The sequence below is a fragment of the Hyaena hyaena genome, unplaced genomic scaffold, assembly GCF_003009895.1.
Source record: "Hyaena hyaena isolate Hyena2069 unplaced genomic scaffold, ASM300989v1 scaffold_285, whole genome shotgun sequence".
Taxonomy (NCBI): domain Eukaryota; kingdom Metazoa; phylum Chordata; class Mammalia; order Carnivora; family Hyaenidae; genus Hyaena; species Hyaena hyaena.
In genome coordinates, this window is record NW_024080917.1 from 1477259 (window position 1) to 1505002 (window position 27744).

Genomic DNA, 27744 nt, shown 5'->3' on the forward strand with positions numbered 1-27744 from the left:
AAGCGTCTGACTTTCGCTTAGGTCATGATCTCGCGGTTCGTGGGTTCGAGCCCCGTGTCGGGCTCTGTGCTGACTGCCAGCTCGGAGCCTGGAGCCTGTTTCAGTCTGTGACTCCCTCTCTCTCTGACCCTGTGTGTCTCTCTCTCTCTCCTAGAAATAAATAAAACATTAAAAAAAAAAATAAAAAAAAATAAATAAACGAGGGACACCTGGGTGGCTCAGTCAGTTAAGCATCTGACTTCAGCTCGGGTCATGATCCCACAGCTCGTGAGTTCACCCCCCGAGTCGGGCTCTGTGGTAACAGTTCAGAGCCTGGAGCTGCTTCGGATTCTGTGTCTCCCTCTCTCTCTGCCCCTCCGCACTCCTGCTCTGTCTCTGTCTCTCAAAAATAAATATTAAAAAATGAAGAAACAAGCAAAAGACCCTTATTAATCAGCCTATCAGTAAAGATTAGCTCTTTTTATGTTTTACATTTATTTGAGAGAGAGAAAGAGAAAGCGGGCGCGCAGGGGTGTGTACCCCAGTAGGGAGGGCAGAGAGGGGGAGAGGGATTCCCAGCAGGCTCTGGGCGGACAGCTGCCAGCAGAGACCCTGTGTGGCTCGAATCCACGGATCGTGAGTCCATGACCTGAGCCAAAGCCAAGAGTCAGACGCCCCATAGACCGGGGGCCCCCGCGACCCCCGAACCTGTCGGTTTGTCCTCAGCAATGAGAACGCGGGACACACGCAACCGCCCTGAGCGTCCTGCCAGCGCGAGCCAAGGTCATGAAAGCCTTGTTTTTGGAGAGGGTGGAGGGTAAAGGGATCTGTTCCAGATTGTGACTAAAACCGCCTGATGACCCAAATGCACGTGTGGCCAGCCACTACTCCTGGAGCAGGGAGGCTGGGACAGCCTAGAAGGCACTGGGGCAACGGGGAACGTGGATGTGACCTGCTTCCCACACGGAATTACTGCGAATTTTGGGGCGGTGGGAGACCCAGACTGGCACTACTTAGGGATAAAGCATCATGACAGTTTCAAATGGTTGGACAAAATGGAAGTTCACTTTCTTCAAGGCGGTAACGGGGAAAATAAAGTCAAGGCAAATGCTACCTGCTGCACTGACACCTAGTTCACCGTCCGCTTTCTCCATTTTTCTTTCCCATGCTTTTACTAATAAAAAGCTGGGATAGACTTGTTTAGGCTGACAGCTCACCCCTGTCCCTCTGGGAGCTCATTCCCGTCCCCGCCCCCCCCACCCCTCTGGCCTGGGCCTCTAGCTCAAGGCCTTTACCCGGCCACTCCTCCCCACATATCCCCTTCCTTCCTTCTCTCCCTCAGCCTCTGACCAAAATGTCATTTCTCAGCCTTTTCCCGATCCCCTTATTTAAAAGGGGAACCCCTATAGACGGCGGTCTGGGGGCTCAGTCCCCACAGAGCATGTGACACTCTTATCTCAGCGTCCTGTTTGTGTCCCGCGCTGGGTGGAGAATTTACACAGTGATTAAAACAGTGATCCTCGAAACCACACTTGCCCTTCGCACACATACCCTCTTCTCTGCTTTCCACACCTTCGGGATATTTCTCATCATCAAGCATTCTACATTTCACCTACTTCTTAGTTAACTGGCGGACGCGCGCACACACTCCGTTAGACTGTCAACTCCAGGAGGAAAAGCTGTGTGTTTTGCTCATTTCTGCATTCCCAGCACACACCCTAACACACAGTAACGTGCAACGTAAAAAAAAAAAAAAATTACCGGATGTCTCCTGCTTGTATTTCTCATTTAACTACCCAGCAAATCCTTCCGTGGCCCCGTGCCTTAGAAAACCACTCAGAGTAGGAAAGCGCAATCCTCAGTAGGAAAGTGTCTATCGGCCAACGAACTTAACGCCTGGCAATAAAGGAGCGCAGAGCCATCCTATAAACCATACGGATCAAGCGAAAAGCGTGAAGACCGGTGTCTTCACATTCCAAGACCCCCAGTGAGCGACAAGAGGAAATGAGCAAACCTGTGTAGTTACCACTGTTCAAAAAAAAGGGAGGGGGGCAGAAAATAAATCTTAAAAAGAGGGAGAAAATCACCAAAACAAATTAGTGCACGCTTTTGCTCGTATGCTCATGCACGTGAAAGCATAAAACACGTCTGTACCAAACTGTTCACGGAGATCACCTCCGCCGAAGGAACTAAAGAGGACTAGATCCGGGCGTAACTACTTAGAACCTTCCGGAACTCCACCGCGCACTCAAGCTCTGGAAGGCCGACAGACGAACGCGCGAGCCTCCCAGGCTGCCTGTCCCCCCGGGTCGGAATCCCGCGCCGGCTCGCGGCTTCCTCCCTGGCCGCCCCGCGGCCGCGCCCAGGGCCCCGCACTCACCAGACAGGGGGGAAGGGTCCCTCTTGGGCTGGAGGCGACTGGTCTGGGGCAGGAAGGGGTTGTTGAGCCTGCGGGAAGCGGCAGGGTCAGGGGGCCCCCGGCTCTGGGGGGCCCCGCCGCGCCCCGCCGCGCCCCGCGGGGCCGCTCACCCGAACGAGTTGGGCTCCTCCACCACCTTCATCTTGGCGGCAGCGGCGGGCGCGGGCACTACGGGGAACGGGGCAGTGAGGAGGCGGCCGGGCGGCGCCGGCGGGGGACGCGCGGGAGGGGACCCGGGACGCAGGGGCACTAACCGCGCGCCGCGAGCCCCAGCAGCAGCAGCAAACTGCCCAGCGTCGCCGCCATCGCTGCGCCGCGCGCGCCGTCACGTGGGCGCCGCCGGGCCGGAAGTGGCGCCCCGCGCCTGCGCAGACAGGGCGCCGAGGAGGCGGGCTCCCGGAGTCTCAGGGACGCACCTCTGCTTCCAGCCATGGGCCGCAGGAGGGCGGCGCGCGGGCCGGGGGCCGAAGGCGGCCGCCCTCGGCGCCCCGCGGGGCGCTCCCTGGAGGCCTTCGCCGAGGAGGTGGGCGCCGCGCTGCGCGGTGAGTGGGGCGCGATCGGGGAATGGGTCGGGGTCGCAGGCCGGGGCTGGTCCCCGGAGCTGCCCCTGAGGCTCGGTTCCCTTCTCTGCTCCGGTGCAGCGTCTGTGGAGCCAGAGGCGGCCGAGGACGAAGGCATTTCGGGGCCGCCGCGGCTGCCCTGCCCGCTGGCCATGTGGGAGCTGGGCCACTGCGACCCCCGGCGCTGCACCGGCCGCAAGCTGGCGCGCCTGGGCCTGGTGCGCTGCCTGCGCCTGGGCCACAGGTTCGGCGGCGTGGTGCTCAGCCCCGTGGGCTCCCAGTACGTGTCCCCCGCGGACAGGTAGGAGCAGGGGCGTCGGGGGTGGGGGCGGGAGTCTCAGTAAGCCCGCGGCGCTGGTGTCGCTCCTCTCTGGGCTTTTCTGCATGTACTTGTCTAGTTTGCCCCCATTGCCTAATGCAGAACATAGTAGGGCCGCAGTAAATATTCGTCGAGTGAATAAGGAGCCTGCCCCTGAACACATACCGTTGGGGCTGCTTGGGGGCCGGGGAATGATCTTGTATCTCAGGGAAGTCCGTCCTCAGGACAGGACGGTGGGGCGGGCCCCCAGCACCCAGCCCTCTTCTGGTCCTAACAGACAGCTGGTGGCACAGTGTGGGGTCGCTGTCATCGACTGCTCCTGGGCTCGCCTGGATGAGACACCGTTTGGGAAGATGCGGGGAACCCACACGCGACTGCTGCCCCACCTGGTCGCGGCCAACCCCGTGAACTACGGCCGGCCCTGCAAACTCTCCTGTGTGGAGGCTTTTGCCGCCACCTTCTGCATCCTGGGTGAGCGCCGGAGCCTGCGAGCCTGGAAGCGGGGCTACGCTCCCAGCAGTGGGCTTTCTGCTGCCACTTCCCAGGAGGCACATGAGGGTGTGGGGAGTCGCCAAGGGGGACACGCTAGGATTTCGATCCCACCTGTCACCCCTCAACTTGCCCTCAGAGAATTTACGGACCCAGCAGAGACTCAGACAGGTGGCCCCATGAGAGGTGGGGGGAGGGCCTTAGTGGATGGCGGAGGCGGTGAGCAGGCTGTCTGGGCGGCGGAACAGAGCGATCGCGGGACAGCGCTGAGGGCGCTGGGAGCACGTGGGACGGGAGAGGGGTTGTCAGCGCCCTTGGTTTCCTGCATCCTCACCGTCAGGCTTCTCGGACCTTGCTGTCATTTTGCTGCGGAAGTTCAAGTGGGGCAAGGGCTTCCTAGACCTGAACCGCCAGCTCCTGGACAAGTACGCGGCCTGCAGCGGCCCCGAGGAGGTGCTGCAGGCGGAGCAGCAGTTCCTGGCCTGCGCCAGGGAGCGCCCCGGGGACAAGGAGCTCGGTGAGTCCTGGCGCGGACACGAGCGCGCTGGCTGGGTGCCAGGACCCTAACCCTAGTCCCCCTCCAGGCCTGCAGCCTCCCTTTGAGAAGCCGGTGGGGGGATCCTGCCCCGGCCTCTAGGAGGCCTGGTTGTGCTCTGAGCTCACTTGCAGGCGTTTTTCTTACTTGCTCCCTTCAGATCCTTTTGATGTGGATTCGGGGCGCGAGTTTGCAAACCCCAACAGGCCGGTGGCTGGCACCTGGTAGGTCCCTGGGCTTCCTCGTTGTGGGACAGCTCAGACCCAGGGCTCTCCTCCGCCTCTGGCCTCAGCCCCTCCTGTAGATGACGGCGGGGGGCGGGGGGGGCGGGATCTCCCAACAGCACGATGATTTTGTGACTGTTGTCAGGAAGCCTGGCCGCCCCACGGGGGAGGTGTTGGTTTAGAGAACCCGGAAGAGGAGAATCCGTTCTCAGCCGAGGGGCTTCTGTGAGCGGGCGTGCCAGGAGTGGCGCCTCTAGTGAACACACCTCTCCCTTCCAGGCCACTTCCAGACAGCGATGACAGCAGCAGTGAGGATGAGTCTGTGGAGCGTGGACCTGACGCTGAGGATGGGGGAGACAGTGGCCTGGAAGAGGATCCTCAGGGGCAAGGTGCAGAGGCGAGGGCCCCGGCAGAGATTTGGAAAGGAATCAAGAAACGGCAGAGAGACTAAAGGTTGCAGACACATGTATTTTTTTGAGGCGGTGCCATAAGGAACTCGAGAGAGGGCGGCAGGACTTGTGAGGGCACGGACAGGCCTGGCAGCCTCAGCCCTCAACACCGAGCAGTGCTGGGCTGTGTCCCTGCGGTTCTGACACAGCTGTGCTCTGGGCCCTCCGAGCCCTCCCAGTGAAGCTGCAGGCCAGGAGACCCCGGTGTGAGCCTGTTTCTTTGCATGTAGCCTGGGGATGGGCGGGGAGAGGACTCTCGGTCTCTAGCCAGGCAGAGTCGGATGGGAATGGGCTGGGCCGCTGGACCATGGGGGGCCGGGCATGGGCACGCCTTGCATGGGCATGCATGTCAGCACACAGGGAAGGACAGTAGCTACACAGCTGAGTGGCCAACATGGGGCCCCTCTCCCTGATCGATCGACCTCACGGGATATTCCCGGCCTCACAGTGACGCCAGGGGACCCTCTCCCAGGCCTGGGACCCCGGTAGGGATTGGAGACCTGTGCACTGCATAGCAAACCTCTCTGTGCGCCCTCGGCGCGAGGGCTTCCAGATCTTCACCTTGTCCCCCACCAGGGCAACCAGGGGCTGTTTCCCCCACGGCCGGGGCTGTCCAGACTCAAACCTGGCCGTGTGACCTGTTGGCCTGGCCAGGCCCTGCCACACTCCCCACCCCAGCAAGCGACCCTGCTTCCTCTAAGAAGGGCTGTGGCCCTGGTAACGTCTGGGGCGGGCCATTCCTTGCTGGGCGGAGGGCCCTGACTTCAAGCAGCGTCCCTGGTCTCACCGCGGTGCCGTAGCACCTCCTTCAGTCTGCGGCCTCCGGCTGTGGTCTCACGTCTCCTGGGGAGCAAGCCATCCCGCCGAGAGCCTGCCACGGGCCGCCCAAGCTGAGGGAGCAGGTGGAGAAGCCCGGCCAGTGGCCAGGCCCACTCTGCTCTGCGTCCAGGGGGACCGCGGCCGGCCAGGCCCCACCGAGTTACCCTCAGACCCAGGGAGGGGGGTGCCCGCTGGAAGCAAGGGGCGTTCACGGCACACATCACACAGACACCGCCAGGGCGGGAAGGAGCTAGAGGGCCGCCGCGGCACACAGGGTGGGCGAGGGGCGCTCAGGGGTCCGCCTCCATGCCCTTCTCCAGTTCCTTGAGCCTCCTGACGAAGTCCTGCGCCTCCTTGCCGGCGCGGCCTTCCAGCATCCTCAGTGCCGACTTCACTGCAGGTGGGAGGGCAGGGCGGGGCGGGTGTGAGACCGAGGCGGCCGGCGAACCCACCACCCCCGGACCCTCACTCACCCTGGGCCCTGGGCCGGCGCAGATGCAGGGTGACGGGCTGCCTGGCCCTCGCGCTCCCTCCCACCTGGGGCCGTGCTATGCCCCCGACGCTGGCCAGGCCAAGGGCTGCCTCCCCCGCGAAGTCGTTGGTGGACAGCCAGTCGTGGTCCATGACGGTGAACAGCACGCAGGCAGCGCGGCGGCGGCACGCCTCTGCTGGCACGGAGCTGCGGGCGAAGGGCAGTCCCTGGAGCCCTGCTCCGCGTCCGGGGGATGGGGGGCACGGGCTGGCGGGGGAGGGACACTCACAAGTAGAAGAGCTCGTCGTACACGGGGTGCAGGGTCCGGTTCCTGACCTGGGTCCTCTGGCTGCGGACCAGCGGGAAGACGTGTGGCGGGCCCAGCTCCACGATCACAAATGGGTCACTGAGGCCTAGGGGGCACAGCGGCGAGCGGGCTGAGCACCGCCACCCAGCGCCCCACCCCCCACCCCTGCACTGCTCCCGGCCCCGCCCCCTCACCGTTGGCGTCCAGCGGGGGCAGGTCCGCGGCGTGCAGCACCTCCACCACCAGCCGCTGCTCAGCTGCCTCGTAGTGGCAGCGCACGCTCAGGCGCCCGAACCGGTTCCGCTCCAGGGACCTCTGCGGAAGGGCTTGCGCCAGTGACCGCGGCGCAGGGGCTCGAGGGGAGGGGCCGCGAGCCCACACTGCGGGTGTGCACACCGGGCCTCACTACCTGTTTGAGCTTGTCCAGGTAGTACTGCTCGATGCACTCGCGGGTGGAGCACTGATGCAGGCGCAGCTCCTCCTCCAGCCTCTGCGGAGCCGAGGGGTTGCTGAACACAGGCCCCGCGCCGCACCACCCTCTCCCACTGACCGAGACCCCGGGGCCAAACTCACCTTGTAGCTTCCGTCTTTCAGGCTCTCGAGGGGGAGACCCTGGCCCTCCGCGTGGAAAAAATTCACCAGGGCCTGGGGCAGGGCAAGGGGGGAGAGAAACGGGGCACCGCTCGTGCTGGGGCTATGGCTGGGACAGGCAGAGCCCTGAGCAGCACCAGGGCACCTGGGAGCCCAGGGCAGAGCCGCCTGTCACGCCTAGAAGCCACCAGCAAACTGGGGAGAATGCCAGTGGCTGGGGCCAGACAACCGTCTTACCAGGTGACCCAGGGGCTGCTGACACAGGCAGGCCAGCAGGGAGGAGACACTGGTCTGGTGGAGTTCCAGGGGAGGGGTCATGTGACAGGGTCCCCTGGGGAAGGCCCCCTTCCCGGGAGGCCCCGCCACCAGGCCCTACCTCCAGCGTGAAGTGGAAGCGGCCATAGAAATCAGCAGAGACGTCAAAGTTTGCACCCAGAGCCCGAAGGATGGCTTGCAGGAGCAGCTCCCAGAGCGCCTCCAGCACCCTGCAGGGACACTCCGTGTCCTGATCCCAAGGGACCCCAGGCCCCGCCCCAGCCCGCCCACCCCGAGCTGTACCTGCTCAGGTTCTCTTTCACCAGCGAGGTATTCAGCAGGGCCAGCTTCTCATCCAGGTACTTCATGAGCGGGGCCACGGCCTGCGGGCAGCATCCTCAGTGCCACATTGCCCCAGGCCCCGCCCCGCGCAACTCCCCTGGGTGCCCAGGCCCTCACTTCATCGTTCTGGATGGAGTCTGGCGACAGGCTGATGTGCTGCACGTACTTCCTGATGTCAGCCACCATCTGGGGGACGGCACAGCTCAGCACCAAGCGGCACTGTGAGGGGGCAGCCGGGGGCCTCCACCCGCCCGCCCACCTTGGAGGTCAGGTGCGCCGTCACGGTGTGGACCTCCTGCTGCAGGTCTTCATCCAGGGCCTGCGCACAGCTAAGCAGAGGACGCGGGAGCGCCGCCTCGGGCCCCGCGGTCGCCTCCAGCCGGGCCAGACCCCGCAGCGTCTGCCCCGCAGCCTTGCGTAGGAGCTCCACGTTGTTGAGAACCACGCAGAGCTGGGGAGGTGTGCCACGCGGGGGCGGGTCGGCATCCCTCGGCCCCGCCCCCTGCCCGCCCCGGCCCCGCGCCCCGCCCGCCAGCCCGCTCACCGGCTCGCTCACTGCCTCGCCCGAGGCCCCCGGCTGGGCGTCCACCTTCTTCCGCAGCAGCTCCGTGTAGAAGAGGGTGGCCGCACACAGGTCCTGCGGTGGGAGACGAGGGCTCAGGAGATGCGGGCTGTGCCCCCCGGTCCCGCTGCCCTTCCAGACTCCTGGCTCCTCCCAGATCATGCTTCCCAGCCCATGGCCAACACACCTGGCTGAGCTGGGTGCCGAGGGCCTGGGCCTGGGTGGGGTCCGGCCACGCCAGGCGGGCCCACAGCTCCTGGATGTGACTGAAGCAGAGGCTAGCCGTGGCCGCAGAACTGCTGTGCTTGGAGGAGGTGTCCATGGGCTCCAGCTAGGAAGGCGGGAGGAGGCCTGGGTTGCAGGGGGGGCCCTGGCTGAGCGCAGCACCCTCAGGCCCGGGTGCTTACCGTGTCCACATCCACAGCTCCCTGAAGTCTCCACCTGACCTGGTCCCGCAGCACCTGCAGCCAAAGCTTCACGGCGGGCAGGAACGGGGCGTGGATGCCAGCCAGGGCGAGGGAGCGGCTGTCGCTGTGGCAGGAGGCTGGTCAGCTCGCACGGACACCTTGAGCCAGCACAGGCCTGGTTCCCCGCCCAAGGGGGCACCTGGGAGAGCCTGCCTCAGAGGGCCCTCGGGCTGTCCCAGAGGCCTCCCAGATGAGGCTGGAGGACGGGGGGAGTGGGTGCAGGGCTGGGACGCAACGGTGGAAGGAGACGACAGACGGGGGCGGGGGGGGGCAGAGCACCCACCAGCCGAGGATGCTGCTCCAGAAACGCTGGATGTCCGCCAGGGTCACGTACAGTTCGAAGAGCCCCGAAGCCACCTCGAGGGTCATCTTGGGGCTCAGCTCCTCCGTCAGCACCCATGCCTCCTCAGCCACCTGCTCGGGAGGGTGGAGTCAGGCCACTGGCAACAAGGAAAGCCGGGCCCCTCCTAGCCAGGGGGGTTCTCCCCACAGCCTCTCACCAGCCGCTCCAGCTGCCGGAAAGTGAGGGTGAAGAAGTCGATGTCCGTGATGCTGCAAAGAACAAATTCCGCACGTCGGCTTGCCCCGCCCCCGGCCCGGTGGCATCGGCATCGCTGAGGGGCGCGGCACGGGTCGCAGGAAGAGCCCGGGGCCCCACCTGTGGAAGAGGCTGGCGTAGACCCCGTAGCAGGCCTGCAGGTCCTCGTAGACGGCATCAGCCAGCTCGACCAGCCCGGCAAGGCGCTGCGGCCCCGGCTGCGAGGAAGCCCGGTTCACGCTGACCTGTGGCCCGCGCCTACTTGCCGGCCCCCTCCCCGTCCCTCCCCTGCGGCACCTGCTCGCGAGGACTCTTGGCGCTCAGGAGCCTGTCGTACCATTCGCGGTTGCCTCTCTGCAAGACGAGTCACCAAGCCGGGGTGGTGAGCGGGGGATAGGTTAAAGGGGCCCTGAAGCGTGGTAGAGCGGGCCCGGAGCCGGGGGCGGGCATGGCCAGGCGCTGGGGGCAGGCACCGGCCACACGCGCCCCGCAGACACACCTTCAGAGCAGCGGAGATGTCGGCGTTGAGCTCCGTCCGGAAGGAGCGCGCCTCAAAGGAAGGCTGGAAGATCTGCATCTTGCTGAGGCACCTGGAGGGGCCGCCCGCTGACTGTGCGCTGCCCCGCCCAGTTCCCTACCCCCCCCCCCGCACCCCCACCTCCCCCACCCCGGCCCGCACGCGGCCGCACCCACTTGAGCAGCAGCTCCAGGCGGTAGACGGCTGTGCTGTTGGTGGCCGGGAAGAAGTCTCGAAGCTGGCGCAGCAGCCGCAGCCCAAACTCCGAGAAGGCATTGAAGCTGTCAGCCAGGCTCTCCTCCTGGAGGCCGCGGCCCGTCAGAGCTGACCCCCACTGCCCTCCCCACGGGATGGGGGGCGGCAGCCAGTCTTCAAGGGCCTCCTTGGGCCATCCATGTCCTGGCCCTGCTGGTTTCTCCTAACTCTGCCACCACAGTTCCCACGGCCTCCGGGCTTCTGCACCACCGGTTCCCCCTGCCCAGCTTCGAGCACCCACTCCCTCCATCCCTCACCCAGAGGGAGGGCGCGACCTCCCTCCCCTGGGTCTCCGACTCATCCCGTCGCAGCGTTGCCCATCCTGGGTCAGGAAGTTTGTTTTCAACCCCACTCGGCCCTATAGGCTGAGCACCCCATGAGGGCAGGACTCTGCCCGGCCAGCGCCAGCTGCCGCCCAGCACACCCTTCAGGAACAGCTCACCTGCCCTTGGGGCAGTGAAGACGCCTCCTCCCAGTGCGCCTGCATGTCCTCCAGCAGCCCCAGCAGGTAGCCGTAGTCCAGGGTGCGGGTCTGATGGTGGCGGCTGCTAACCTGCCAGTGCCTGCGGGTGTGTGGGGCAGCCCCGCCCACGGTCACGGAGACCCCGAGGAGACCCCCGTGGCCCTCCTACTTGCCCCTTACCCTCCCACAACTCCCCTATGGCACCGCCGCCTTCCATCCCTTCCCACTGAGAGGACTCCTTTCCCCGCTTGCCCCGCCCCCAGCAAGCCCTGCCCTCCGCCTCCCTGGGCCACGACCCCGGGAGCCCCGCCCCCAGCAAGCCCTGCCCTCCGCCTCCCTGGGCCCCGCCCCCGGGGGCCCCGCCCACTCACAGCACCGCCAGCTGCAGCGCAGACAGGTTGTTTTGCGCGCCGTGCAGGCAGAGGATCGTGGCCGCGGGCCCGCTGAGCTCTCCCCGCCAGCAGCTCGCCTTGGGCTGGGGGAGTCGGGGGCAGGCGTGGATGCAGGCAGGGGGCGCCATCCCCTCCTAACCCCGGTGCCCAGCCTCCCCTGCTCTCCCGCCCCAGGGAGTGCGTCCCGTCCCGAGGGTGCGGCTACCTCCTCGGGTCGGTGCTCGAACTGCAGGAGACGACCGAGCAGCAGCATATAGGACAGGAAGCCCGACCGCCCGCGCTGGCTCATGACCGTGTCCCTCTGGAATGCAGGGCTCGCCCATCACCAGCCCTGCCCAAGCCCGCGGGCAGGGGTGCAGGGCCACGATGCACAGCTCCTCACCTGTGTGGTGATCAGCTTGAGGACCAGCTGGCAGTCTCCCTGAACGCGGGAGGCGCTGGAGCGTGGTTCCAGCTTGAACCAGCGGTCTTCACCCGCCACGGGCACCTCCTGAAGGAAGACGGTTCAGACTGGCAATCCCCCCTCCCTCCCGCGGACTCTGTGGGACCAGGGGGAGAACACAGGCCTCTGCTTCCCCCTGGACACGGGCAGTCGGCACCGAGTGAGCCCTCAGGGGTGGCTGGACACCCAGGAAGCCGTTCCTTCCCCCTCCCCTGCAGCTCAAGGCCCCACCCGCCCAAGAAGGATGAGACACTTGGGGGGATCACAGGGCAGAGCCACCAGCAATATCCCCAGAAGCAGGATGAGGCACCACAAACAGGTGCCCTGTGAATGAGCCCTGGCAGCCACTCACCCGGACGGGTATGTTGAGGCACCCCAGGAAGTCATCAGTGTGGTCCTCCGTGGGCCCTGCTGTCCCGTTTGCTCGGGCCGACTTGACAATCTGTTTAAAATACCTGGGCAAAACAGGGGGGCAGCCCCACCTGTGGTCCCTGGGGAGCCACCGTCTGCAGCCCCGGTGTCTGGGGGGCACTAGGGTCCCACCTGTCATACCTGCTCATGCCCTTCAGGCCGATGACCTCATTCAGCTTCCTGCACGCTTCCACCAGAGACACGTCATCATCATGGTCCCTGGGGGTGGGGTGCGGGGGCACACCTGGCTTGTCTGGAGCCTGGCTGGCCCCTGAGTGTCCTCTCTCAACCCTCCCCCCAGCAGGTGTACCCACACCCCTGCCGTGCAGGGCCCAGGGGCCTCTACCAGATGTCCAGGTGCAGCTGGTCCGCGCTGACATCCTCAATCTCGCTGTAAGGGAAACAGAGAGAAGCCCGGAGGCTGCAGGACGCCCCCTGCCCAGGGCTGGGGCAGGGCACTGTCTGGAGCTGCAGGGAGGGGTCCGGGAGCCCCGGCTTTCAGGACACGCCACCTGGATTTGAATCCTGACTGTGTGGCCACTGGGGCATGGCACCTCCCTCTGAGACTGTTTTTCCCTCTGGAAAGTGGCCACGTGACCAGCTCCCCACTAGGACCCCCCACTGGGGCAGGCCCTGAGACCAGGTACAGTGTCGCAGCGCCCACCTCCGTCCTCAGGACCTGCTCAACCCCTGCCCGACCGCCCTGCCGCCCCACTGGGCCAGCGGCCTTACAAGACGAAGTCCTCCTTCCAGACAGGGTTCAAGGTGCTGCTCTTGACCTCGGTGACCTGGATGCACTTGGCCGGGAGTGGGCCTGCACGCTTGCTGCCTTTGCGGAAGCTGAAGCGCTGCTCCGTGCGCGGCCCCGGCTCCCGGGGGGCGCCCGAGGCGGGCAGGATTCCCAGCATGCAGTACGGGTCACTGAAGCCTGAGACACAGCGGGCACCTCAGCCGCCGGCCCTGGGCCCTCCGTCCCTCCACGGCCACCGGCCCTGGGCGCAGCCAAGGTCCTGGCTGGCCCCCACTCACCATTGGGGTCCTTGGCCAGCAGGTTCTTGGCACGCATGACAGAGACTTTCAGGGCGTACGTGGGGGCCTGTGGGCAGACGGTGCTGACCAGCCTCTTGCGGGAAGCTCGGTGTGACCGTGCCAAGGACCTGCTCTGTGTCCCCTCCGCCCCTGAGCCCTAGCACTGCGGCTGGCCAGCGCCTGCCCACGTGGGTGGCAGCCTCACCTTGGCCTTCTTCACACGCTCAATGGCTTCGGCGTGCTCCTCAGGGCTGGTACCAAACACCTGGAGAGAGGGGGCCGGTGTGAGGGCCCAGGTACCCCCGAGGCCGACCTCGTCATTGTCTGGGCGCCTCCAGGGCAGAGGGATCACACACAGGGGAGGAGGAAAGATCTGTTTATCAATCCATCCATCCTCTGCGTCTGTTCCTCTGTCAGTTTGTCCTTCTTTCTACCCTTCTTTGCGTGTCTGTCCATCTCTCCATCCTCCTGGGCACCCATCAGCGCCTATGTGCATCTGCATGAGCGAGTGGGTTTGTGTGTGTTCTGGACATGGGACGAGTCCGTGTGTCATCTGGGTGACGGTGACGTCTCGGGGCGGAAGACAGACAGTGGTTTCAGCTCTCCCCTGACGGGGCGGGGCCAGGCCGGCAGGGAGGGCGGGGCAGGGGGCTCACCTGCTGCAGGTAGCCCAGCAGGGTCTCCTGGTCATCCACCTGGTCAGGGCCCAGGGTCCCTGCCCGGTACAGGACCGTGTACAAGGCCTCCTCATAGAGCATCTCCACCTGTGGGTGGGGCAGGGCACACACTGAGTCCCTGCCACCCCATCCCTGGACCCTTCAGCCCCAGGCCCTGAGCGCCGGCCTCTGGGGGTCCCGGCTCCACCCCTGTTTGCTGGGCCCCCAGTCCTCAGGAGCTCCGCCCACTGGCAGACCCCCTGGGCCCTGCACTGACCCCCTGAGCTCCGCTCCCTACTCGCTGGGTGGGAAGTCCCGGCCCACTCACCCCTGCCACCTTTGCTGTCCACCTTGTCCTCGGAACCCGGGCGGGGCCCACCATAGGTGCTCCCGACCCTCCCTGGGGCCAGGCCGCCCACTCCCTTACCTCCTCCTGGCTCAGAGCTCTCAGGCCAAGGTTGGGGTCCACAGGCTCAGCGGGGGCTGGCGAACCGCTGCGCAGGAGGACCTGTGAGGGGCACTGGGGTGAGGGTCTCCCAGGGGGAGGGCCCCAGGGGCAGCGGGAGTCGATCTGAGGGGTGGGGGTCCGTGCAGAGGGGCCCAGCGGGGCGCCCCACACGGAGGAGCAGCCCGAGTCGTCCTCACCTCGGGGCAGGGCAGCCCCTGTCTGCCTTCCCCCTTCTTCAGAATGAGGCGCATGTGCGCGAAGAACTCCACGCCGTCCCCCGGTTTCCTGCAGGGAAAGGCCAGGCCTGAAGCTGGGGCTCACGGCACCCCACCCCCCCGCCGCTGCCCAGGACCAGCTGCGGGCCCTACGACTCGAGGGGATCCCCCCCCCGCCCCGCCTCCCCACATCCGGGGGCCCGGCGTCACGCCCACGGCGCGCCCCTCTCCCAGCTCCCGGGGGGTCCAGCAGAGGGCGCACGGCGGTGCGTGGGGCGCGGAGCACGCACCAGGCCCCCGCGGCCGGCTCCTGGGGGTCCGCGCCGGCGGCGCCCGCTGCGTCGGTCCTGCGGCGGGAGGAGGGGCGCACCTGCACCTGCCTCAGCACGCTGCTCTTGATCTCCAGCAGGGTCGTCATGGCGGGGGCTGTGCGGGCAGGGCGTGGCTACAGCGTCTGCGCGCCCCCCAGCCCTGCCACGCCGGCCCCGGAAACCGCCCCCGGCGCTCGTCCGGCAATGAACGGACTAGCCGGAACCCCAGAGGCTGCGGTCCTCGGCCTGCGCAGCAGGGGGCGGCGGCGGGGTGGGGGCGCGGGACGGCCGCCGGGCACCCGGGGCGTCCCTTGGTCTCCCGAAGCCTTCATGCCCCATCTGCAAAACGGGACATCCTGGCAGGACCGCTTCCGGGCCGGCGCGAGCTGACCGGTTCCCCGCAGAGCGGCCGTTCCTCCGCATACGCCCACCGGCGCCCACCCAGGGCTGCGACCCCTGGCTGTGTCCCTGGAGTCCTAGGACGGCTCGGCGGCAAGTGCCCGTGTCTCCTGGGCGCTTTGCAAAGGCGACGGAGTTGTGGGGGAGGGGTGGCCAGCCCACCCAGCCTGTGTGGTCCGCTCTGGGGCCCGGTCGGGCACAGGCCGTGCAGGAGGCAGCCCCCCGCCGGGACCCCCCCAATCCTCATCCTGCAGAGGAGCTCGGGCAAGCAGAGGCCACCGAGCCTGGGGCCCTCCCTGACATCCCTTCACCCTGAGTGACCAGCATGCGCAGGAGGGGCCACTGGCGGGTCCTCACCCACCTGGCGCCGCCAGGGACAGCGCCCCAGCCTCAGTCCTCGGGCCGCCCTGCAGGGAACGGTCTGTTGCCCGCAGTCAGGAGAAATGAAACCGTGGAGCAAGTCCTGCCCCTTCTGAGGAGTTTGGGGGGCGAGGCCCTGCGCACTCTCCCTCTCCTGTCCTGAAAATGCCCCGTGTTGGCGTGGCACCAGACTACCGTGTCCGTGTCCTGCTTGCGGCAGCCGACAGATGTCACGGCTGGGACAGAGAGGGGCTTTTTGCCAAGGAGTAAAGCCTGGGCCACGCAGCCCCTCGTTGGCACCTGAAGCCAGCTCAGTCCTGGTCACTCGGCTCAGTGCGGACACAACCTGTGCGGGGCTGAGCCCCGGGGGTGGGGGTGCCGAGCCAGTGACCCCAGGAGGAGGCACCTGTGGGTATGGGGGGCACCTTGCTGTCTGGGTGGCGGGGCCCTGGGCCTCCCCGGCGGAGGCCTGCCGCTCCCACTGCTGTCTCCAGCCTCTCCCGGCTCTGCCACCCTGGGAAGCCAGCTCACTGTCACCCTGCACACCTCCTCCGGGGGGACACGGTGTCCCCTGCTGACCCCAGGAGGAAGGGCAGGAGGACCACTGAGCAGCTGCGGGCCCTCGAGCCCTCCCCCTCCACAGCCCTGCCCAGCGCAGGCACCTGCCTCTTCCCTGCTCGGGCAACAAGCTCAGGCCCCGGGTCTCCCCAAACCCCCAGGGGGGTCCTGGTGCACCTGCTGAAAACTATCAGAGGAAAGTGCTGGCCCCACCCCCACCCCGCTAGGCTGAATCTGCCCCTCGGACTTCCGTGTCCCGGACTGTCAGCCTGGCTCCGGTGACAGGACATACCGCGCTCCCCGCGGGGTGCCACGGGGCGTTTGCACTCACTGCCCGGTCCCTTCCCTGCCGGTGCTCACTCGTCCACGCACTGAGGGCACCCCCGGGCCAGGCACAGCCCGTGCAGAGGAGCGCTGCACTTTTACTGGGCAAAATAGGGCAACGGGGCTCAGCTGGATCTAAGTACGCTCGCCCCAGATCTCATGGGCCGCTGGTGGCACAGCCGGGGTAGACCCACCTCTGCCCGGGCCAGCTCCCCAGGCTGTGCCCGTGTTGCTGCACGTAGCATCTGCTACGCCTCCTTAGAATCACAGGCCCTTTTGGGAGAGCTGGGGCCGGGGCAGGCGGCACCTCATGAGTCCTGAGCAGGTTTTGTGGAACAAATCGGATCCCCGCCCCCAGCTGTGTCTGTCTGTCTCTCAGTGGCCCCAGGACTGCCGTCCCTGCTCGTTCCCCCCAGCAGCTCAGGCCACCACCGCAGACAGCCCTTCCTCCTGTTCCCTGGTGCCCCAGCCCTGGTCCTACGGAGCCCCGGACAATGCCAGGCTCAGAGGGTCTCATCTGACCTGGCCCGAGAGCTGGGGACAGAAAGGACAGCTGCCTCATGCCCTGAAGTGAGGCCCCAGCTTCCTCGTACTTCTCAGTGCCTGCTCCTGGCGGCCTCCCCGCAAAGACTGGGCGGGGGATGTGTGGAGGGGGCTCAGCGGCTTGGCACGTAGTTCTGGAAGCTGCCGCCCCTACTGCCAGCGGTGAGGACTTAAGGGGACGGGCATCAGGGCCCCCCTTCTCCTCTCTAGCTGTGGGGAAGAGGCCACTACCGCCGCAGCCCCCCGAAGCCAAGGGAGCAGCCACTGCTTGAGCTGTTGCCAGGGCAACCGCCAATTGCGTCTGCATGTGACGGGGGCTACAGGGGCTCACAGTCGCAGAGACAAACATGACGCAGGAGCCAAGTGGCCTGAGCCACAGAAACAGGGTGTCTTTGTGACAGTAAACTGTTCAAGGTAGAGGGGGAGCCACCTCACCTGATAATCACAGCCCCCAAAAGCCCCCAAATGAGGGGTTAGGAGCTTACTCAAGGCCACAGAGCCAGCAAGCGGCCAGGGGTGAACTCCACTCTGACCACGGTGTTCAAGCTCTAAGCTCCCGGCCCACCCTGAGTTCTGGGGTCCGGGCAGGGGGCCTCCCCCTCTGTGGCGCTCCCTCCCTCAGCCCGTGGACTGGATGGGAGCAAAAGTGGCGTCTGGACACAGGTGTCTGGGAGAGACGGCTCAGCCCTGGGTGCCCAGACACACCTCCCGTTGCCCTGGAAACCCTCGGCCGCTAGGGCACTGATGACGTTTCTGCCCGGAATGGCCTGGGCCCTGGGAGCCAGCCAGCACCTCACACAGAGCCACGGTGGGTGCGTGGCTGAGCCCCAGGAAGCACTTGCGGCCGCAGGGACCCTCTGCCAGCTGCCGACAGAGCCCCTCCTTGAGCTCTCCCCGTCTCTGTCCCTCCTGGGCCTGGGCAGCAGCCTACAGCAATGTGTGTCTGTATCCTTTGCTCACGCCCGGCCACCAGGGCCAGAAGCGCTGCCCAACGGGTAAAGGGAGGCTGGCTGAGGAGCTGAATGCCACGCTGGCACTGGGGCCATGCCGGAAGGGCCGGGCCCACCCTGTCCCCTGGGTGTCTTCAAGACCCAGGTTGAATGGGAAACGACAATTCTGCAAAGTGGATATCACTGCCCCGTTTCACAGCCCCGGCCTGGGCTGACCGGCCTGGAGGCTGTCCTGTAAGCTCACCTGTGGGCTTAGGTGGCACCAAGGCAGGTGTGTGTCCTTCTAGTCAGTGTCCCCTGGGGCCGCCTGGCCTCCTTCACGGTGAATAAACACCTTTATAATAAACACTCAGAACACCAGGTCCTTCTTACCAAAATGTGGTCCCTGGTGAAGCGGGGGCAGGGGTCCATTGATGCTGCCCTGGGTGTGGCAGGGTGTCTGGCCCCACATCCTGGTCTCCATGTCGCCCTCTCGGTCTTCTCTTTCCAGCCCAGCCAGACCCTTTTTTTTTTTTTTAAATGGATTTTTGGCTGTGGTGCCTGTGACTCCCTAGACAGTGCTCCCCTGCACACAGCACAGTGTCCATCACGACCGCTGCTCCCTGAGATCCGACCTCAACCTGATTCCTGGGTGGGGGGGCTGGGAATGTGACTTTAAGGCCCTCTGTAGCTGGACCTGAAGCCCGAGGGAAGCCTGAGATCAACTGTAAGGAGCTACCTAGATGCTTCTAGAATGAACGCATGAAAAATGAAATTCTCCATCCGTTCTTCCTCCGAGGCTCCCTCCCCGTCATTACTCACCCTCCACCGCGATGTTCCCCTCCCTCCCCACCCGCCCCCCGCCCCGAGCCTCGGGGGTGGGGGCCCCAGTTCCGTGGAGGTCTTCCCCTCCCCGATGAGCGGGTGGTCGCCGGCAGGTCAGGAGCCTGGTGGGTGCGTGTTGTTTTACAGTGTTCCGACCCCTGGAGAGATTCGTGGAGACTAGGAGTCCTACTGCGACTCGAGGCAGGGTGGGAGGGACGGGGCGCTGGGGGCACCTGGGACCCCCGGCGGAGCGTCTCTGAAGTCGCAGGCGGCGACCCACCAGAGGCCTGCGACAGGGATGGGGCCCCCGGTGTCGTGGGGGGGGTCCTGCTGCCCGCCCCCTCGGTTCCCGCCCGCTCGGGCGCTCTTGGGGACGCGGGCCCTCCGAGCACGAGTCAGCCTCAGTTTCCCCGGAGCCAAGGGCGCGTGTTCCCGACCTCCCGCCGCCCTCCTCCTCGGGTGTCTTCCCCGCGCCCCTCGGGCTTCGCAACGCAGGAGCCTGACCGGGCGCCAGGGGGGCAGCCGCAGGGAACGGCGCCCCGAGCCCGTCCGGAGCCCTCGCACTCACCGTAGGCCAGGCCGAGGGGCGCGGGGTCCGGGGTTCCGAAGATGCCGCGCTCCGCAAGGGCTGCAGAGACGCAAGGCACAGCGCGCTCGCAGCCGCACAGAACTCGGGGCGCTGAGGGGGCGGGCCCCGGCCGCGGGCCCCGCCCCGATCCCGGCCCCCGCCGCCCCGCCCCGCCCCGCCCCCACCGCTCCGGTCCCTGCCGCTCCCGGGCCGCCCCGCCCCGCCCCCCGCCCCGCCCCCGCCCCCGCCCCGCCCCTGCCGCTCCCGCCGCGCCACGCCTCCGCCCCGACCCCCGTACTCCTAACCCCCATCCCGGCCGCCAGGCGAGTCGGGCCAGGGAGCCCCCTCCCCTGGGGGCGGGGCGCGGGGCGGTTAGCCAGCCCACCCGTGGGTGCAGAGCGGGGAGCAGGTTCCGCTGTGTCAGGACCCCGCCTCCTCCGGACCCTCGGGAAGCCAGAGTCACCGAAACCGCATCAGACAAGCCCGGGCCGCAGCGAGGACTTTTCTGGAAGGGCTGCGCAGACGCCTCTGGAGTCGCCCTCCCAGTCCAAGCGCTGACCCCACCTCCAGTCTGCACCCCGGACAGGGGTGCTGCAGGCACCAACCCGGGACGCACCGTGACCCCGAGCACTCTTGGGGGATCCTCCCCGTGGCGCAGGTGAGGGCCCTCCAGGCCGGGGCTGGATGCGCGCCCCCCTCTTCACAGCCCACCCTCCGCCCCCTCCGAGGTTTGAGCGAGCACCCTACTGGGTTCGCCTGGGGGGCACCGGCCCCAGACCTGCTGATGCCAAGTCTGGGCTCAGGGTGACCATCTGCGTTTCTTTTTAAGTTTATTTATTGGGGGGGAGGGGCAGAGAGAGGGAGACAGAGACCCAAGCTGGCTCCACACTGTCAAGTGCAGAGCCCAGCGCCGGGCTCGAACTCACCAAACCGTGAGATCATGACCTGAGCTGAAAACTGGCTGAAAACTGAGCCACCCAGGTGCCCCATCTGCGTTTCTAACAAGTTTCCGGCAGGGCGGGGGGTCGTGGAAGGGACGTGAAGGCTCTGGAACTGTGAGGTGCACTGGGTCCCTGGCTCCCCTTGCCTTTGGCCCATCAGAGTGCCGTGTACTTCGGGGATCGACAGATTTGGAGATGTTTTTACCTCAAAGGACCTCATCTCTCATGTGGGACCCCAGGCAGTGTGGGAAATAGGCCCAGAGGCAAGCACGCGTCGCTGGGGGAGGCCAGGGGTCAGCTGAGCTGAGCCAAGGGCCGGAGGCTGAAGCCGGTTTCCAAAACAGCTGCACACCGGGAACATCTGTGCTTTGTATCACGTGGAGTGGGTGGGTGGGTGCGGGAGCGTGGGGAGAGGCTGGCCAGCAGCACCCCAGCCCGGGGTGGGGGACCAGGTGCTTCCTCCGCCATCCCAGGTGGGGGGGGGACACTGCTCTGATGGGCCAACCCTGGGTCCAGACCCACACGCGTCCAAGCTGCCCTCCGCCCGTCTGTACTGGAGTCTGGGGGAGACACAGAACGGGGGGGTGAGCACCGCAGGGTGGATTCTCCTTCTGAAACTCTGTCTCCGGGCCCTGCTTCCATCCTGACCCAGCACAGCCAGGCAAAGGGGGACAGAGGTGCTCAGGACACGTGTCAACTGCTGGGGACAGGGAGTGCAGGGGAGCGAGCGAGCAGCTACCTGGGCTTCCTCATCCACTGGACCAGACAGGGATCGGGGAGGGGGCAGCTCCCGTTCTTCCCCGGGGACTGGCGGGTCCTGGGCCGGGACCTCGGAGCTGACCCCTCCACTCCAGCCTTTCGTTAGGTTCTGCCAACCTGTTGGAACAAACACAGGTCTGGTTGCCATGGTGATCCTAATGGCTTCGGGGTGAAGAGATTCTGCAGCTGCTACAGACAGGAAGTTAGGAGAGGCAGCTGCCAGGGAGGGGCCCTTGCTCGCACCCCCGTCCAATGCCCTTTGGGGAGCAAGAGCCTGGGGGCTAGCACCGCAGAGGCACCAGCCCCAACACTGCGGCCTGCTGGGGTGGCGGGCCTGCGAGACCTCACCACCCTCATTTACAGAGAAGGAAACTGAGGCCCAGAGAGGGGGAAGGGCTTTTTCAGGGCCACACAGCAACCGGCTGGGTCTGTAACCCAGCTCTGGGCCTCAGTTTCCCTTTTTTGTAAAATGGACATAGCAGGGAGTGACTGGGTGGCTCAGCCAGTGAAGCCTGGGACTCTTGGTCATGATCTTGCCGTTCATGGGCTCCAGCCCCGTGTCTGGCTCTGTGCTGGCGGTGCAGGGCCTTCTTGGGGTTCTCTCACTCTCTCCCTGTCCCCCTCCACTGCTTGCTGTCTCTCAAAATGCATAAATAAACCTAAAAAGAAAATGGACGTAGCAGTTTGCTGCCATCAGTGAAGGGAGCGAGGATCTCAGTGAGAAGCAAGTACTTGATAGTGTGAGCTGCACACTCCACCATCCCACACGGATGGGGACTGTGGCCACAGCGGGCCGGCCCTCCAGGGACTCAGTCCCCGCCTCCGTAGGTTGGGGGTGACTCTACAGCGGGGAGCGGGCAACGCGGAACGCGTACTTGTCACAGCAGCAGTGAGGTCCAGAACCCTTCTCCTAGAGGGGCCTGGCTGGGGGGCGGGGAGCTCACACCCTCTGGCGGGCAGGCAGGGGGTGGTTTCCCTCCTTGGGGCCAGGGGAAGACCCCCAGGCTCCCGAAGCGATGGGTGGCCGCTGGAGGAAGGCAGCGTGGGAGGAGGGAGGGGCCGTCTCTGTAAGGCCACCTGACCCTTCATGGTGTAAAGATGCTCGGGGCACCCGGCTGGCTGGGTCAACAGAGCGTGCAACTAGCGATCTCGGGTTGTAGGTTGGAGCCTCACGTTGCATGTAGATATTACTTAAAAAATAAAATCTTGGGGCACCTGGGTAGCTCAGCTGGTTCAGCGTCCAGCTTCAGCTCAGGCCATGATCTCGCGGTTTGTGGGTTCCAGCCCCACATTGGGCTCTGTGCTGATAGCTTGGAGCTTGCGGCCAGCGCGGAGCCTGGAACCTGCTTTGGATTCTGTGTCTCCCCCTCTTTATGCCTCTCCCCTCCTTGTGCTCTCTCTCTCTCTCACTTAAAAATAAACATTAAAAATATATTTAAAAAAAACACCTTAAATTAAGATGCTTGTTCTGACGCCCTCTAGCGTCAGCCATCGGAATTGCAGGCATAACCTTCTGGCAGTGCGACGACTCCCACCCCTCCCGCCTGCATGGCGCGCCTGCATGGGGGCGCCTGTCGGAGGCCCGCAGAGGGGGCAGCCTCCGAGGCGGTGGGAGCCCAGCCTGGAGACTTGGCCAGGGCGCTGACTGCGTGGCTCTGTCCCGTTGCCTGTTCCATCACGGGCGCTTCTGCCAGCAGAAGAGGTGGCCCAGGTGGGAGGGGATCTGGCCCTCACCTGAAATGCAGGCTCCTAGAGCCCTGGTGGGTGCCAGCACCCGCACAGGTGAAGCCTGGGCTGGGCCAGGGTGCTCCTGGGCGCCAGACTTGGGGGGGTGGGAGCGGAGCAGACCCTCGCAGGGCTCCGTGGTCTCTGTGGGGGCAGGCGGCAGGGCTGCAGAGCACTGTCCCGGGTCTGTCCACGGAGCCTGACCCTCAGCTTCCCACCCAGGGCAGGTGTGCCAGGCCACGCCCCCAGGAGGGAGGGCCCCTCTTACCCCCACCCCTGGAGGGGGCAAGGGTTGTGTGTGACGTTGGACGCAAACATGGGGGAACCGGGTACTGAGCCTTAGTCTCTGTGTGACGGGTGGCCAGGTTCTGGGGCTCCATGGCTGGGGGACAGTGAGCCCCTTTCTTCAGGAGGGTGGCAGAGCCCCGGGAGGGAGAACCCAGGACCCGGCCCTGGCAGCTTCCTGAGAGAGGCCGGGCTCCTGGGGTCGGTGCTCCAACCCCTGGCCACCCTGGGGTCCTAAGCCAGCCCCCTCAGGCAGGGTCAGGGCCTCTGCAGGTGGGGTCACAGTCCCTGGAGGACTATGGATGAGCTGCACAGGCCACTGTGGCCGGACACCCCCAGGCTCAGCCCCTCCCTGCTGGAGCAGGCTCAGACCGGTTCGAGCCGGCCCAAGTCAGCGCTCAGCCTGGCCACTCGTCGTCATGGCAACCTCAAAACGGAGGCTGCCCATCCAGAGAGCCCGATGTGAGCCGAGAGGGTTTTGGGCGGCCCGGGGAGATGAGGTGGCCTGGGTGGACAGGTGTGAGGGTGCAGCACTGGCCTGGGGGGGGAGGGGGGGCGTGCAGGAGGCAGGGGGGGTGACTCTCGGGGATCCGCAGCCCGTCTTCTTGTGGCCAGTTTGTCCTGGGAGCCCCAAGGAGGGGCTGACACGTGCTCAGGGTCCGGGCACCGGAGGAGCCCCAGCCAGGGGTCTCCAGGAGGGACACTGCTCCAGCGCGAGGGCCAGCACCGGATGAGTTCCCGGCCTCTGCTGCCCTCACGTGGCCTCTGGGGGAACGATGGGGGGGCGGCGGGGGGCAGCCCTGCCCCCGCGACCCACCGAGGGTCTGACCTGGGAGGCCGGCGGTCGGGTGGCCTGTGTGGGGCAGGGCAGGAAAGGACACAGGCTGCAGGCAGCACGTGTGGAAATGCTTTAATCGGAGGATTCGGAGATACAGTGGTGAACGGACTGCCCACAATTCCTTAGTGATCATCGGGCGCCTCATGCTGCGAACACACGCTCTTCCCGCACATCGGAAGTAGGCCGGGCGCAGTCCACCCTTCCCCCGTCACAAGAGTTACATCTTCGTTAGGCCAAGGACTGTGGCACAGAGGACATCTCATTAGTTGAAGTCGTGACAATTTGCTAGAAACATCGATTACTTCAGAACGCTTTACCTAGAAAATATATCGAATTTCCATATATATTAACCATATACACCTGTGCCTATTACTAAGTGTAGCTCAGTCATTACAAAATAAGACTTTCTGGCAGAGGCCGCGCACACACCGCGCGGCTGGGCCCCGTGAGGCCATCTGCGTGAGAAAACACATCGCCAGCGTCACGCATCTAGCTCAGCCAAACGTGCAGCCAAGCCAGCGAGCAAGGCACTGGGACCGAGGGGCCACGCAGGCGCTGTGGACGGGGCCTCACGCGGTCCCCCAAGTCCACTGCCATCCTGCTGCCTGGCGAGTCAAGGTGCCCTTCCCGACCGAGGGCCCTGGCGACCGGCTCCCACCCCTTTGGGGATCCCTGTGCCTGGCCCTGCACTGGAGCCACATGGGTGAGGCGGCTGGCAAAGCGAGGCCGGCTGGCTCAGGGCAGGCTCCGGGCCTCCGGTCCCGTCAGGACACCGGGCCTGTCCCCTTCTGTGGCGCCTCCTGGCTGGGCTGGAGTCAAGTCCGTTTCCCAGGCGAGCAGGCAGCCAGCCTGGGGAAGCCGCACAGCGGGCTCGGGATCTGGGGCGCTGAGAAGAGCCCTTCGGGAAAGAGGAAGAGCCCGCACGCACCGGCCTCAGACCTGTCTCTAGAACATCCTGACATCAGGCCACCCGCACCTGGGGGAGCGCGCAGCTGCAGGAAGGCCCCAGCCCCCAGGGCAGGCTCTGGCACATGCCCGGACGGTCCCCTGCGCCGGCTCAGGAGGATCCTGGCGCCAGATCCGCCCTGACCAGGTCAGCTCCCCGCAGAGCCCAAAGACCCGGGGCCAGGGGCCAAACCCCAGACTCGCACCGCCTCGCACACAGCACTGTTCACGGGGGCCAGGCCCGAGCGCCACGCGGATCCAGGCGCAGCTGAGCTCGGCAGCAAGCTGTGCGCCGCCGGCCTGCAGCCGCGTGGGGGCCCGGCCTGGTGAGGCCGCCTCTCGCTCTTAATGACGATGATGCCACAAAAACCTTTATATAAACAGTTTATTTACTCTAAACAGCAACACAGACAAAACGCCATATAGACACAAAGGAAGTGATGCGGGAACGAGACGCTGGCTGACTTTGGATCTGAGGCTCAAAAGCAACACAACCCGGGGTGTGCGGGGACGAGGCGGGGGCCAGCGGGGGCCGGGGGAGCTCTGCGCTGTGGGAAGCATGCCTGCATCCGCGAGCAAAGGAAACTAGCTCCGCGGGGCTCATCGAAGTATAAAAGTTTGTAATTTTACAGCAGTTGAAATACTGACATCAATATTAAAATAAAAGCAAGTTTTACATAACAATCAAAAATACAAAAGACGGAAGGAAGAGACCCTGTATGAAAACCCGGGCAATCCAGCGAGTCGAGGACCGTGTACCAGCGGCGGAAATGGAAAATGGCGCCCGCCCCACCCTCCCCAGGTGACTAGTCACTGTACAGAGCAACGTCAGATTTGCAAAAGTTGTAAACAAGTTCTTGCCAAACCAATCCCTTCCTTCTCACGCTGCCAGCGGTCGCCGCTTATGAAGGTGCGAACTTCTTGGCTTGTGCTCGAACCCTCTTCTCGTACTCCACTCTGTTTTGGCTGAGGGGGTCAAGAGAGAGACACGTCAGCAGGTGCAGCCCCCATGGGGCCCAGGGCCGGGCAGTTGGCGGGGTGCAAAGTGGGCGGCGCCCAGTCAGAAAGGCCTGGGGACGGGGGGTGCAGTGGAAGTTTACGAGTCTCACCGGCAACCGGCACCTCTGGGTTTGAAACCACACAACAGCCCCGGAAGGGGTCCGGACCGCTGGGCACCACCGTGCCCCCCAGACGGGACAGGACTCGGCACTGGTTTTCTCCAGGGGGCCGTCATGACCTCCAGGGCTGGTCTGGGACCCCCTCCCCGGGGAGCCAAGGCAGAGTGCGCGCGGGGGGGGGGACCCGTCTGGGAGAGCGTAGTGCTTCCCGACAGAGAGGGGTCCCTCCAAGCCATGCGCTCTAGAAGCGTGCCTCTCAGGGTGCTGCTCTGGGTCACCTGTGGCCCAGGCTCCGGGGTGTGCAGGGGCCCCCAGGGTGGAGGGACAATGGGCCAAGCCACCTGCGCTCCCACCCCAGCCAACGGCCCGGCCCGAGGCCCCAGGGTGCAGGTAGCTGCCTAGGAGGCTCTGGAAGGAGCTAGAAGGCAGTCACATCAGCTGGGAAGCGGTCCCGTGCGCCCTGCAGAGGGACCTGGTGGAGGACTCGTGGAAGAGGGTGTGTGACGGCGGCGGGGAGCCCAGCTGCTGCGGGAAGCCTGGCAAGTGGCTGCCCACCCTGCGGCGCCCGCTGCCCCGGCAGCTACGGACGCAGGCACGGAAAGGCGAGCCGCTCACGGGGGCGCTGTGGTGCCCGTGCACCACCAGCCACAGAAAACATCACCCCTGCGACGCGGCACACGCCGGGGCCGGCGGCAAGGCCCTGAAGGCCACGGAAACCTCTTAGCTTCGCAGGCCACGTGGTCTCTGTCGTGAGAACTGGGCACATCCCGCCCCGAGTGGCCTTGTACGAGGCCTGGGCCGGCCGGCTGCTGCAGACACACATCGTGGCGACCTCACCCAGCGCTACAACAGGGGCTGCGCCTCAGGAGCCACTGGCACACAGCTGCCAAGGGGACAATGTGACCTCCAGCTGAACCACGGCAGGAACACGCCTCGGGGGACGTGGGCTCTGGCCTGAGGGCCTGCCCTTCGCTCGTAAGCTGGCACTGCCCGCAGATGGGCATCGGACATCTCGCCTGCTGCTCAGACCAGTCAGAGAATGGCCCTGACCTCAGCTCTCACCCTCTGCACCAGATTCCAGAAACATCCTCCGGGAGGACGCCGCCCCTGCCCAGCCTCCCCCCTGCATGCTAGCCCGCAGGTCCCAGAGGCCCCCCCCCCGGCGTACGCCCCCTTCCAGCCCAGCCAGGCTCATGGCACCAGGTCTCACCTTGCGACCCGCCCTCAGCCACACCTGGCCTTACTCCCTAGGCACAGGTGACGGACACCGGCCCACAGACTTAGAGGCCACCACAGTGCCACGCAGGGAAGGGCTGGGACACGCATGCCTGGCTGGTGGGGACATCACAACAGCTGGGCGGCCAGCAAGCCAGAAGTGCCGCTCCCCAATGGCCACACCCAGGCCCAGGAGGGACTGGGAAGCAGGAAGGGGCGACAGGAGGGCTATGGCGGGAGACCTGGGCCCTGGGGAGCTGCGCTATCAGAGACACCGCCTCTGGCACCCGCAGCTGGAGGCCTTTCCCTCTGCACTGGCCTGAGGTCACCAGGGACACAGTGGCCAACAGAGGCCCATGTCACCTGACCTCCACCTCCTGCCACGCCCCAGGCCCACAACACTGTGGCCATGCCAGCCCTGGCTCACCGTTCCTGCCCACCACAGGCCCTTTGCACCTGCAGCTGCTGCTGCCTACAAGGCCTGTCCTGGTTGCTTCCTGGCCTCAGACGCTTCCCTGGCGGCCTCACTCGGTCTCCCCGTCACAGCTGGTGTCTCACGGCCTTCCTCGAAGGCTGCCGGGAGCGGCAGGGACTGCTCCCCCCACCACAGCCGGCCTGCGGCTCCCCTTCTCACAGGCAGCCCGGACCGGACTTCCAGGGAAACGCATGCAGGCCAGCGAGCGGCCAGAGCAGGCAGCGCCGACGGCTACTAACCAGTAGATCGTGTAGGCCTCTGCTTGAGCTGGGTCCTGGATATTTGGTTCGTTTAGAAGTTCCTGTATCCCTAACAAGATCTGCGCGAGACGGAGAATACACGGTCAGCGGTTTGAAAGGCAAGCTTCCTCGGGACACACATCTGGCCCCACAGGAAGGCTGAGGTGGCTCCCTGCACCCACCTGATTGTGACGGCTGCCCCCCCCCCCCCCCCCCCCCCCCCCCCCCCCCC

General features: G+C 65.6%; 4 protein-coding genes across 9 annotated transcripts in view; 1 reads left to right on the forward strand and 3 right to left on the reverse strand.

Moving 5' to 3' along the window:
* Nucleotides 1-2726, reverse strand: part of GNPTG (N-acetylglucosamine-1-phosphate transferase subunit gamma) — a 16398-nt gene extending 13672 nt beyond the window's left edge. The window contains exons 1-3 of the mRNA XM_039246806.1: nt 2653-2726; nt 2509-2566; nt 2360-2427 (exon numbers count right to left, since the gene is read on the reverse strand). Of these exons, the coding sequence (XP_039102737.1) occupies nt 2360-2427; nt 2509-2566; nt 2653-2704 (178 nt within the window). The 5' untranslated portion in view covers nt 2705-2726. The remainder of the gene's footprint in view (nt 1-2359; nt 2428-2508; nt 2567-2652) is intronic.
* Nucleotides 2727-2781: 55 nt separating this feature from the next.
* Nucleotides 2782-5173, forward strand: TSR3 (TSR3 ribosome maturation factor). 4 transcript variants are annotated; one of them, XR_005530902.1, is made up of 6 exons: nt 2782-2940; nt 3040-3259; nt 3555-3748; nt 4107-4283; nt 4462-4601; nt 4805-4892. XR_005530902.1 is itself a non-coding variant. In XM_039246803.1 (6 exons), exons 1-6 carry the CDS (start codon nt 2829-2831, stop codon nt 4974-4976), a joined length of 939 nt encoding a protein of 312 aa, XP_039102734.1. In that variant the 5' UTR covers nt 2782-2828; the 3' UTR covers nt 4977-5173. The 4 variants fall into 4 exon arrangements, 3 of the variants coding, with proteins under 3 accessions (XP_039102734.1, XP_039102735.1, XP_039102736.1); XM_039246803.1 differs by having other exon boundaries at nt 4462-4525; nt 4805-5173; XM_039246804.1 differs by having other exon boundaries at nt 3040-3238; nt 4462-4525; nt 4805-5173.
* Nucleotides 5174-6000: 827 nt separating this feature from the next.
* BAIAP3 (BAI1 associated protein 3) lies at nt 6001-14573 on the reverse strand. Of its 2 annotated transcripts, none has more exons than XM_039246793.1 (33): nt 14446-14573; nt 14138-14225; nt 13920-14000; nt 13493-13600; nt 13042-13101; nt 12837-12903; nt 12540-12735; nt 12154-12198; nt 11949-12026; nt 11749-11851; nt 11337-11444; nt 11160-11255; nt 10934-11037; nt 10542-10662; nt 10021-10145; nt 9827-9917; nt 9625-9681; nt 9448-9545; nt 9290-9341; nt 9073-9203; nt 8730-8853; nt 8510-8653; nt 8305-8397; nt 8020-8211; nt 7878-7946; nt 7722-7801; nt 7540-7648; nt 7146-7217; nt 6982-7062; nt 6767-6887; nt 6555-6678; nt 6267-6472; nt 6001-6187 (listed from the first exon to the last, which is right to left on the reverse strand). In XM_039246793.1, exons 1-33 carry the CDS (start codon nt 14571-14573, stop codon nt 6084-6086), a joined length of 3456 nt encoding a protein of 1151 aa, XP_039102724.1. In that variant the 3' UTR covers nt 6001-6083. The 2 variants fall into 2 exon arrangements, with proteins under 2 accessions (XP_039102724.1, XP_039102725.1); XM_039246794.1 differs by having other exon boundaries at nt 6108-6187; nt 6331-6472.
* A 10259-nt stretch (nt 14574-24832) lies between these two features.
* Nucleotides 24833-27744, reverse strand: part of UBE2I (ubiquitin conjugating enzyme E2 I) — a 13251-nt gene continuing 10339 nt past the window's right edge. For both annotated transcript variants that reach the window (XM_039246734.1, XM_039246733.1), the window contains exons 6-7: nt 27513-27592; nt 24833-25431 (exon numbers count right to left, since the gene is read on the reverse strand). In XM_039246734.1, the coding sequence (XP_039102665.1) occupies nt 25368-25431; nt 27513-27592 (144 nt within the window). In that variant the 3' untranslated portion in view covers nt 24833-25367. The remainder of the gene's footprint in view (nt 25432-27512; nt 27593-27744) is intronic.